Source organism: Bubalus bubalis, chromosome X (genome assembly GCF_019923935.1).
Source record: "Bubalus bubalis isolate 160015118507 breed Murrah chromosome X, NDDB_SH_1, whole genome shotgun sequence".
Classification (NCBI taxonomy): domain Eukaryota; kingdom Metazoa; phylum Chordata; class Mammalia; order Artiodactyla; family Bovidae; genus Bubalus; species Bubalus bubalis.
In genome coordinates, this window is record NC_059181.1 from 136,913,861 (window position 1) to 136,926,070 (window position 12,210).

A 12,210-nucleotide genomic window follows, 5' to 3' on the forward strand; every position below is an offset into this window, starting at 1 on the left:
CGCAGCACTGTTTATAATAGCCAGGACATGGAAGCAACCTAGATGTCTATCAGCAGATGAATGGATAAGAAAGCTGTGGTACATATACACAATGGAGTTATTACTCAGCCATTAAAAAGAATACATTTGAATCAGTTCTAATGAGGTGGATGAAACTGGAGCCTATTATACAGAGTGAAGTAAGCCAGAAAGAAAAACACCAATACAGTATACTAACGCACATATACGGAATTTAGAATGATGGTAACAATAACCCTGTATACGAGACAGCAAAAGAGACACTGATGTACAGAACAGTCTTTTGGACTCTGTGGGAGAGGGAGAGGGTGGGATGATTTGGGAGAATGGCATTGAAACATGTATAATATCATGTATGAAACGAGTTGCCAGTCCAGGTTTGATGCACGATACTGGATGCTTGGGGCTGGTGCAGTAGGACGACCCAGAGGGATGGTATGGGGAGGGAGGAGGGAGGAGGGTTCAGGATGGGGAACACATGTATACCTGTGGCAGATTCATGTTGATATTTGGCAAAACCAATACAATATTGTAAAGTTAAATAATAAAATTTAAAAAAAGTAAAAAAAAAAAAGATTGATGGTCAATAAGATTTTTTTTTAAAACAAAAAGTCACTCAGTGCAACTCAAAAGTGCTTAGATTAATGAGCTAGTTAAAAGTAAATGCAATTAAGTAAAGTTTAAAAATAAAATAAAATTTAAAAAAAAGTAAATGCAAATAAGCATAATAACAGATTTTCTGTTATGAATAGGTAATACATCTACCTCAGAAGAGTGTTGTGAGAATTAGCTCAATTAATATATTAAAAGCACTTACCTGGTACAGATGAACTTATCTGAAAGCAGAAATTGAGACACAAATGTAGAGAACAAACATATGGATACCAAGGAGGGAAGCGGGGGTGGGATGAGTTGGGATATTGGGATTGACATATATACACCCCTATGTACAAAATAGATAACTAATGAGAACCTACTATAGCACAGGGAACTCTACTCAATGCTGTGTGGTGACCTAAATGGGAAGGAAATTTTAAACAAAGAGAGGGGATATATGTATACATATAACTAATTCACTCTGCTGTACAGCAGAAACACAACACTGTAAAGCAACTATATTCCAATTTTTTAAAAATGTATAAGTACATTGACAGAGATACACACAAAAGTCAATAATAAGGAATAAATGTGGTATTTAAAAAAAGCACTTACAAAAGAATCTAACACAGAGTAAGCACAACTTAAGTGTTATTCAGTAGTAGTAGTCAACTCAAATATCTTTTATAGCAACAAAATTTAACCCCAGAAATGTTGTTATTCTTGATTGCCTTTTAAAACCTGTTTCTCACTTACTCTCGCATCCTTGTCTCCAACGAAACAAATAACACGAAGAGATGGGACCCATCGCTTAAACTCGTTCATCCAGTTGTGTAAAGTCGATTTTGGAACTAAAACCATGTGAGGTCCAGGAATGTTTCGATAATGTTTCAGATAACCAAGCAAAGCAATCGTCTGTAAAGTCTTACCAAGACCCTGCATTATCATCACAGAGAAAAAAATCCATAATCATTTTTTATTTAATGAAACATTTGTTAGTAGCAACATTACAAAAGATATCTGCCAAGTATCTCACATTGGGAAAAGTTAAAAGACTTTTTTTAAAGTGAATAACCATTCCAATTCAATACTTAGGCTGAGCACAAAAAGAAGCCAAGAACTTGCAGTTAGAAAGTTGCTCAACAAAGCAATTTTCTATTTAGGAGACTTTTACTCCTAAAGGAGTGAGCAACCCCTATCATTTTTTCTACTAGTTTGCAAAATTAGGAACTTTGTGTATTTCACAAAGACACATTTCCTTTATCAGCCTGCTTGGTGTTAGTGGTGGTGGTTTAGTCACAAAATGTCGGACACCCGTAGCCCTCCAGGCTCCTCTGTCCATGGGATTCTCCAGGCAAGAATACTGGGATGGGTTGCCATTTCCTTCTCCAGGGGATCTTCCCAACCCAAAGATCAAACCCGCATCTCCTAGGTCTCTTGCCCTGCAGGCTAATTCTTTACAAACTAAGCCACCAGGGAAGCCCAGTCAGCCTGCTTAGATACCACTCTTTCTTTCCCATTGCCCTCAACATTATTACAGCCCAGGTTTGAAATATTCAGACTCTGCATCTCAAGAAGTCTATAGCTTTATACTCGCATCTCATACCCTTGAGACCTAAGGAATCATAAGGGAACAAAACATAAAAGAACTTTGCAGCCAGAAAGGAACCTAGAAATAACTTAGTCCAGGTGACTTTAAAAAGAAAAAAATAATATACTAACACCCATGAACCCACTACCTAACCTACGGGAAAAGGAACTATGTCCTATGTCACATGACCTTTTAAAACACTTTCTGACTTTGTCTCTAGTCAAGGTATATATTTCTTTTATAAACCTAAGCTAAAAGCTATTTTTATAGGCTTTATCCTGCCTGACATTTCACTTATGAGATGGGTTTTATGGATGTTATGCATTAAAATCTTAAAATGAAAAAAAAAAATTTTTAATGTTTATACTCCTTAACCAAGTAATTCCGCTTCTAGAAATACTATGGAAATAATCTGAGAGGTGCAGAAAACTGAATTACAAGGGTTTTCATAATAGTATTATTAGACATCAAGTAGATACATATATATCAACCAATATATACTATATACATATATATTATATATACTATATATATATAATACATCAACCAATCCATATGAAATGAATAAAATTATGTTACCTCCCTATAATTAATTATTATGCAGTAATTAACAATTATTTTTACCAAAATGTTTTAATTATGTGGAAAATATGTATGAAGGTGAAGAAATCAGAATACCAAATCATATATACAATACAACCTCAAATATGAAAAATAAATAAAACCAGAGGAAAAAGACTAAAAAGAAATATGCAAACTGTTACGTATTGTTGTTTCTAGGTAATAAAAATAAAACTTACTTTACATTTTTTCCTGATTTTTTCCCAAATTTTCTAGCATCATTAAACTTTGTCCTTTTTAATAATTAAAACATAACTGGTATCAGCATAAATTCAATATGAAATATCTTTAGTTAATTCCTGTTTAGACAGACTGCAGCCAAGAGGAGTTTGGGGCAAATAATCCCAGTCTTTCCATTGTCCTGGAGAAGGAAATGGCACCCCCCTCAGGTATACTTGCTTGGGAAATCCCATGGACAGAGGAGCCTGGGGAGCTACAATCCATGGAGTTGCAAACAATTAACTAAGCTCCTTCCTGCCTGAGCTGACTGCAGTTTTCAAGGACCTGCCACACACCTACCAGTTGCTTAGCCAGGGATGAGTACTTATGGAACCAACTACTACACTACAAGCTATGGAGCATAAATAGTCATGTGGCCCATATGGACAAGTGATTGCAAATATGGCTCCAGAGTCATATATAGGAGTATCACTACCCTCTCTTAACCCCCACCATATACATTTGGTCTTAAAATGTCAAACCAAGTCTTCATATACTCCTCTGACCTGCTGAATTAGCATCTTAAATGGCCTTACTTTTTCTCTTTGGTCATTTTTTTTTTTTTACACAGTGTGCCCTCAGAATCCACAGGTTTCACATCCAGGTATTCAACCAACCGCAGATCAAAATCCGCAGAGGGCCCAACTGTGCTATGCCATTCTACATGAGGACTTGAGCTTCCACAGGTTTTGGTATCCACGGGGAGTCCCTGAACCAATCTCCCCTGTATATGGAGGGAAGACTATACCTCCCAACAATCCTCAGCTCATTTCCTGACCCAGCTGGCACTCTACTATCAAGACTCAATACTGCTCTTCACTTTTTTGTTCTGTATTCCATCTATTCACACTTGGTTTGATCACACACAGAGGCATTTACATTCACTCATGCATGCATTCATTCATTTAGCGTTTGGCTTTTAGCCCCACCTCAGTCCCAAAAGGATTTCAGGTAGCCTACAATGAAAACATGGAACATAAATTAATGGTCAAAGAGAAATAAAGAGGGCCAAGGAAAGTAAAAGGTAAAGAATAGGAAAAGGTACAAAGGACACAATGGGCAGACCATTAAAAGTTACACAGATGTTCCATTTCGGCGTTCACTATAGCTCTGAGCTCCTTGGAAGCCAAAGTGCAAATATCGACAAAAGTACAAGGAGGGTTTTTTTTAATACCATTTGAGGAAATTTCAATAACAAATTTAGGGGCCTGTAAAAGCGTATGTTCCAGAGGTTAAACATTTCTAGACTTTACAAATACCTTGTATGTTACAGCTAAATAAAACATCTAGCCTCCCAACTCCAGGGCTGGTGGGAATTTCAGCTCAGGTATTTCAAATTTACATAAAATTATTGATAAGTGAGAATGTATTTTTAGCTACCAACGCCTTACCATTTCATCAGCCAAAATACCGTTGACTCCATTTTCATACAAAGAGATCAACCAGTTCAGTCCTCGAATCTGATAATCTCTCAGTGGTCCTCCTTTCACATCTGAAAAAAAAAAATCAAGGCTCACATACTTTCATTAGTACAACCAAGTAAAATTTTTCTAAAACTAAACTGAAAACAAAAAACACCAACATGATGAGGTACTTACACGAAGGTGACACTTCAAATCTAACACATACATTAGATGTTTTCCGACTCTCTGAGAGGAGCTCTTCATCTTCTTCTTGTTCTGTGCGCCTGTGACGGTAGCTGAAACAGAAAAAGAAATATCTTCATATTCAATTCAAATGCTAAGGTGTCAATTAAGTCAGTATATTCTGTTAATATCTTTTACGAAAAAAAAGTTATCTAGAGTCTTGCATAAAAGTTGATAAAACCAGCTGACATTTTTATTGGTTGACTTCTATTGAGAAAAAAAGTATTGTCTCTAAAACATATTTACACAGGCGATAACCTTGTTTTTTAGACATAAAATCACACTAAATACATGAAGAAGGAAGGTAAATATGAAGGGCAGGAGGAAAGGAGGGAAGAAAGTTAGAGAGATGCCAACATACTCTCCAACAGAAATTAAGCTCTGCTTGTCATCTTTCTTTATTCGAGGGCGTCCCAATTTCATGTTCAGAGGAGATGTTGGAGATTTCTGTGCTGAAGGTTGAATGAAATGTGCAAAAAGCTCTGTCTGCTTCAGTAAAAATTCAAATCTCTTTGCTCGATCTGCTTTCTAATTTACAAGACAAAAGAAAAAGTAATGATTTCCTTTTCTGTTCTTTCAAAATTTAACAAATACACACATTGCACTTAATTTGTACTACACTCTAAGTACTTTAAACATACTAACTCATTTAATTCTTTTAATAAATCTATGAGGTAGGTACTAGTATCATCCCCGGTTTGATGCAGGATACAGGATGCTTGGGGCTGGTGCACTGGGATGACCCAGAGGGATGGTATGGGGAGGGAGGTGGGAGGGGGGTTCAGGATTGGGAACACGTGTACACCTGTGGCAGATTCATGTTCATGTATGGCAAAACCAATACAATATTGTAAAATAATTAGCCTCCAATTAAAATAAATAAAAATAAAACTGAGGCACACAGAGGGTAAGTAACTTGCCCAAGCTCCCACAGCTAATAAGGAGAATTTGGAAATGGTATTTTCAGATTGTCTGAATAGAAGCCAAGTGATCTGACAGGCTTAATAAATGCCTCAATAATAAGTATTCTGCTTAAAGTATTGGGGTCAAAAAGCAAATTCTGAATGGTTTGGAAAGCCAAGAATTTTCATCTAGAAATAATTTAAAACTCAGAATACAGTGTCATCTTCTCTCAAAATATTTTCAATGCTTTGGTACAATACATTTCTCTGTTCAAGTACAGTGATCTGCAGAATTGTGGTTTATGCTAAGAGTATATAAAGTTTCTCCCAAAAGTGAGGATTTAGAGAAAAAATACACACACACACATATAAGTGAAACAGTTAATACACATTAGCAATTCAGAAGTGTATGTTATAAATTCTAAATACATTTTAAAAGGTCATATAGCTTATAAAAATAAACGCAATAAAATTTTTTCACTAAAAACATCTTAAAAGATCAAAAGACTATTATTCTAGATAAAGAAAAAAACAAAGGTGATTTTTTAATTCCCAGTCACTTTCTAACCACAGGGTAGACAATATTTGATTACCAATGAAGGATGCATAATTAATAACATAAGAATCTTCCAAGAATTCATTACCATAAATACAAGAATTAGACAAATACATTCAGACCAGTAGCTGGAAGGAGGCCAAAATCTTTCCATTTTTATGTTATCCTCACTGGAATGTTGTTTCTAGAGTTGTTAAAACATTAACTTGTCCATGTTAGATGTGGCCTTAAGCGTTAAGGCACTGAGTTCTGTAAAATCACTACAAATGACCGAAAAATGTACTTCATCTCTACTTACTTTCAAAAACAACCCCTTGACAAAAAAAAAAAAAATATTTAGTTCCAGCTACCCATTTATTTCTCTTTTCAGTTAACCAAGTTCACTGGTTTTGAAAGATCCCAAGGCATAAAAGTCCAGTTAAAATTAAAGCTGAAATATGAGTTTTGGTGAGTAAAAATTAAATAATGAAATGTACAGCAAAGCGCTAGGTAGGTGTATCTAAGGTTATATTGCTTAAATGTGTAATATTTTCATACACTGGGCAAATAGCCTTCCCTCAAAAACATGTATTACATGTTTCATAATATGAAGCATTCATTCACATATCCAGAGCAAAGAGAGAGAGAGGAAAAGAAATACCAGGCTGGTTTTGTGACCTGCTTTCTCTCAGCCATACTGATATTGCCACTTATATTTTCACTTTGTGGATAAAATATTTCTAGCATAAAACATCCTATTATGGGGTAAAGAGGGCTAAACAAAAATGAAGAGATGTGGCTTCTGGTCTCAACTATTCCGTATCATTTCTCTGATACTCTATCTCCTCATCTTAAAATGAGGAAATTCATTTATCCAACAAAAATCTATTATGATGGATTATATATTAAATTACTTTTCAATTCTAAGGCCTATGATTCTGTATTCATCATATACACACATGTATTTTTTAATCTTTCACATCTCCTCTATAAAAATCAACTACTGTATTCACTCTTCTACCCAAGAACATATTTACCATTTTCTCTTCATATTCTGGATCCATTTCCTTTTCAGATTTAGAAGCTTTAACAGCAAGTTTGAGTTGAAATGGAGAAACGTTTTTCTAGAATTTCAAAGAAAATAAATCATCAAATTGCAAAGCAAGGTCAGCATTCTCATTTGAAGAAAATAAAAAGTAATTAAATACTAAATAAATAAATCCACATGGGCCATGCATGGACCAATGATGAGAGCATGTCATGAACAGGGCTTATGATTAATCCAGTTCTGTGCACCTGAGTCCAATTAAAAAAAAATCCAAAGAATTGTAAAGCCAGAGAAATAATACTAATTAAAAACCAAAAGGTGGGAAAATGAGCCTTTTCACCTATTGTGTAAAGCGAAAGAAGTGCATAACCACTCAAGAGGAGATTCAAAACCTAGGATATTTTCAACCACAAACCAAAGAATTCAAAGAAAGTAAGTATTAATTCTCAGAGGTACTTCTTTATGTAATGGAAAGAAGCCAAACTTTCATGAGAAAAGACTGTGGTTTCTGCTCCTGAAAAGATGTAATTTTTTAATATTGTTCTTATATTTTAATTAGAACATTAAAACTTTTATGTACTGCAGTGTGATCATTTATATTTGAAACAATGAAACAGTAGTTTCAAACTTCTGGTTTATGTTAATTTTCTCCAACTGGACAGAAAACCTTTTAAAAGTATATACATGAATATCTTGTAGAAGCAGTTTCTCGGGGCTATTAATTATTAACCTTTGATATTTAAAACACTATAATTTAGTGAATAGTAACATAAATCAGCTACTTTAGAATACTGAAATTATCTAGGGGGTTATGTCATGTACCCTATCCTTTTTAAAGACAAGCTTGTACTTATAAACAGATATGTAGAATACACCTCCATCCCTGTAAGAAATCAAGAAATAAAATAATACAAATATAAATCTACCCATTAGTACCAAAGTGGAGGGCATTCGAGTTTTAACACAGACTGCAAATTCAAAATACAAATCTGTGAAAACTAAAGAAATTATGTCCATTTGAGCATTACTTTTTTTTTTTTTTCAGGAACACTATGTTCCTGAAAGCTTGGGTCATAAATCAATAGAAGAATGTGATCTTAAACAAGAAAAATCTGGCTCGGGTAGTTAATAAATGTTTTCCAACATTTATTAAAATTTCTATTTTGAGGAAATCCAAACTAAGATTATGGAATTTGACCCTGATCAGGGTTCTCCTTTGGAGCACTGATTAGATACTGTCCAGTTATTCTTAGCCCAAATAACAGCCGTCTTGATTTACAGCATCTCATATGTATATATGTGGGATGTTTTGAATGTAATTCTGGATGGATGAGAATAGAAACTACTAAAATGCCCTTAATAACACACTTTCAAACTGTCACATATGCTAGAAACTCTCTTTTATTTTCTAAGCAAAAAGTAAAAAAAATTGGATAAGAAAATTCTTTATCATTCCTTGAAAAGCTAAATGAAATCTACAAGTTTCAAAAATTACCTCTCAAATACACAAGTATATATCTAATAATGTGGAATGCAAATTTCACTTACAGAAAACTAAGACTTTAATATTAGAAAAACACTTGTTACTTTTCTCCTTACCTTGTAGTAGAATATCATAAAATTTTAATTATATGATAATTAAAATTCCTAATTGTGAGCACTGCCATTTAAAGCAGTAGGCAATTACTTAATTGGCACTATCTTTCACAAAAAATTTTAAAATACCTACCTTCAAAACCTTCCCATTTTTGTATGTGTATGTTTTTGCAAATATACCTCTCATCCTAGGAAATATAAAAGGTGACTAAGATATTCTAATGAATTCCTTATGGGTTTTCTCATCTGGTAGTCTAGATGCTATAAGAATGCAGCACAAGGTCACCAAGATGTCCTGTTTAAAGACCATGACCTTTTTTTTGACATTTTCATTACCAAAAATACCAACTCCAATTGTCATGGCATTGGGTTATCCAACTGCTACTTAGAAAAAAGAAGTTCAAGAACCAGAAGGTAAAAAAAAAAAAAAAGAACCAGAAGGTAAGCAAAAATACCCTTCTTAGCTAAATGTCAGAAGACAATCCACTCTCATCTACTTCATGCATCATGAAAATGCTCTCATTCAGAGCCTATTTTCTTTTATTTAATATATACACAATTCCAGCGTGATTGATAATCTGGCTTCCTATTCTACAGAGAGTAAAAGCAGCAGCAAACGACTTGGGAACCACCATTTGAAGAAGACACCCTGGCAACAGCAAGAGGAATGGCCGAAGCCCAGGACTGAAACTTCAGTTCCACTGCAGGAATAGCCCTTCTGCTGGGTGTTCAGGTGATTTCCCTCTCCCTTTTGGATCACTTTTAATTTTGTATGTTACATTTGTTTTATTTGAAATGTTTTGTTATATCTGTGCCCTTTATCATAACAGAGGATTAGATGGTTGGACGGCATCACCAACTCAATGGACATGAGTTTGAGCAAACTCGGGGAGATGGTGAAAGACAGGGAAGTCTGGCATGCTGCAGTCCATGGGGTCACAAAGAGTTGGACACCACTGAGCGACTGAACAACAACAGACTGAAAAATTATGAAAAAAATCAACACAATATTGAAGTGTCTGGGAGATGGTTATTTAATTGAGGGGAAACAACCTCCTAGGTCTTAAATGCCTTTGTATCACTGTCAGAATACAACTGACACACATAAGAAAAAGGCATTTACTCTGCACTTTCAGGACACCAGTTAAGGCGTCAAGGCAGCATGTAAATATTTAGAATGGGGGGAGGTACCAGATTACTTTATTTGAAGGAATGGTACAAATGAAAGCACTTAAGCAGATGTTTTGGCTATTCAGATTTTCAAGGAAAAATTAAAAATAAAAAAGAAGCAGTGACTAAAGTAGTAAACTTCAGATATCCAGGAAGTAAGTTTCAGGCAGCATCTCATTTCCCTGTGCTGAACGGACAGATGAGGTACTATTCGGGCAATTTCTGATGAGGCCACCGAGTTATAGCAATATCTATGCCTCAATTCAGAGATTATACAGCTTTTCTATTGATTCCCAATCTCTTCACAATCCAAAAAATTTAATACACCCTGGACATTCGACAACCTTGATTGCCGTACAAAAGACGGGTGAGCATTTACATTCGTCCAGTCTAGGGAATAAAAGGCACCTAGACACACTGCTGAATTTCCCAACATTGATTTATATTGATGCTTGGTATTTGGCCCAGCTTTAATCACTGATATTGTCTTACCGATCCAAGTACCACACAGATCTTAAATGCGTGTGTTTTCTATGGTTTTCACTTAGCACTACAACTGTCTTTCTGTTTAGTCAACCTTGTAATAGTAAAATATGTCACTTAAGCAACTGCTGAATTTAAAATTACTCTAATTCAGGGTGAAAGGTGTCAATTTCCCTCAAAAGCTTTTCATTTGGTCGTATAGTATCATATAATGATTCAGACAAAGCCACTGGAGATCGCTAAAGCATAATTCTAATTACCTACCTTTTTTTAAAATTGCGATATGTCTACTCGTAAATGGAAAAAAAATTCAACCATAAGCAATTTTATTATACATGAAAAATCCTTATGCCCCATCCTATTCTTTATCTTAATTTTTTCAGCGAGTTTCCTAGTTTTCATTTGCACATCTCGGTCCATACGACATATGCCTTACGGAGATAATACATATTTTTCTAGATCTGGCTTTATTAGGTGTCAGCGCGATCCCCTTATGTACAGTAGCAGCAGTTCATCCTGGCGACGCTGGGTTTAAAAAAAAATTAAAAAAAAAAAAAAAACCTGCGTGTGTCCAGGAGCCAGCAGCGCCCACTAGGAAAGAGAGGCGGAAGCCTGGAAGGCTTGGGGCCGGATTGGGGGACCATTTGGGTGGCCCTGGAGTGAAACACTATACCGTCGGGGGCGGGGCAGGAGAGGGTGAGGGTGCACACGTTGGAAATTTTCCTAAGTCAGCGTCCACGGTGCCTCAGTTTGGGGTTTGGACTGGAAGGGGGCGGGGGTACAACACCGAGAGCTCATTTTCTCGGGGTGACACCCCCGCCTCACTCAGCAGGCAGGGACCAAACGAACAAGAGATGATTTTTTTTCTCTTTTTCCCCTGCCACCCAAGGGGCCGACACTGCCAATCAAAGATGTAAAAGTCTCTCCTCTCGTCCTCCGCCTCCCCACCACCGGCACCTGGAAATTCAAATTTTAAAAAAATAAGCCTCCAGCAAACCCCCTTTTGCGCGAGTGTGGGATTGAAGGGCCCAGATTTCCCAGGCAGAGGCCGACGGGAAGGGGGGGAGAGAGAGCGAGAGGAGAGGGAGAGGCGGAGGCTTTTTCCTGCACGGCCCCATCCCCCACCCCGTTACCCCAGTTCCGGGAACGCGAAGGGGGTCGGGGGCTGTCGGGGGGCTCCCTAGCCCCCCAGCCCCGGGATAACGGGAACCAGTCACCCCGCGCCGCACCCGCGCCCCGCCCCCGCCCTCCCGGCGGCGAGAAGGGAAGGGGGAGGGGAGCGAAGCCGAGACTGTTCCGCCGCCCCCACCCCGCACGCCCGCCGCCCCCAGCCCCGCCGAGCTCTGCGGGTACCTGTCGGCGCCCAAAGGTCAAGGTTTGGGCCCCTCGGAGGGGCCCGGCGCAGGATTTGTCCACCACATACACACCCCCTTCCTATTTACCTCCTTCTTCTTCTCGCCCTTCTCCGTGGCCACGGTGGCTTCGGTGGCCGCGGCGGCCGCTCCCTCCTCCTTAGAGGTGGACGGCCCCGGCTGATCGTCCTCTATGAGCACGATCGCGGCGGTAGCATCAGAGGCTGCCACGGTGCCTGCCACTGCGGCGGTGTCCGGCTCCATGGCGTTGGAGCGGGAACGAGGAGGGGGACGAGCAAGGGGACGAGGGCTCCGGGGCGGCGGCAGTGTCTGCACTGGAACGAGCTGGATGGAGCAGGGGTGGGGAATCACTCGCTTCCAACCCCTTCGCTCGGGCCCCCCTTCTTTAAATAACCCTCAACCCTGCCCCAC

The 12,210-nt window shown here is 37.9% G+C and overlaps 1 protein-coding gene across 6 annotated transcripts in view; it reads right to left on the reverse strand.

The window, feature by feature from the left end:
• Window positions 1-12,210, reverse strand: part of SMARCA1 (SWI/SNF related, matrix associated, actin dependent regulator of chromatin, subfamily a, member 1) — a 73,472-nt gene extending 61,262 nt beyond the window's left edge. For 5 of the 6 annotated variants that reach the window (XM_006065640.3, XM_044937521.1, XM_006065643.3 and 2 more), the window contains exons 1-6: window positions 11,869-12,210; window positions 7,167-7,253; window positions 5,054-5,220; window positions 4,645-4,745; window positions 4,438-4,538; window positions 1,372-1,551 (exon numbers count right to left, since the gene is read on the reverse strand). In XM_006065640.3, coding sequence (XP_006065702.1) covers window positions 1,372-1,551; window positions 4,438-4,538; window positions 4,645-4,745; window positions 5,054-5,220; window positions 7,167-7,253; window positions 11,869-12,042 — 810 coding nt within the window. In that variant the 5' untranslated portion in view covers window positions 12,043-12,210. The remainder of the gene's footprint in view (window positions 1-1,371; window positions 1,552-4,437; window positions 4,539-4,644; window positions 4,746-5,053; window positions 5,221-7,166; window positions 7,254-11,868) is intronic. The other variant, XM_006065639.3, reaches the window with a different exon arrangement.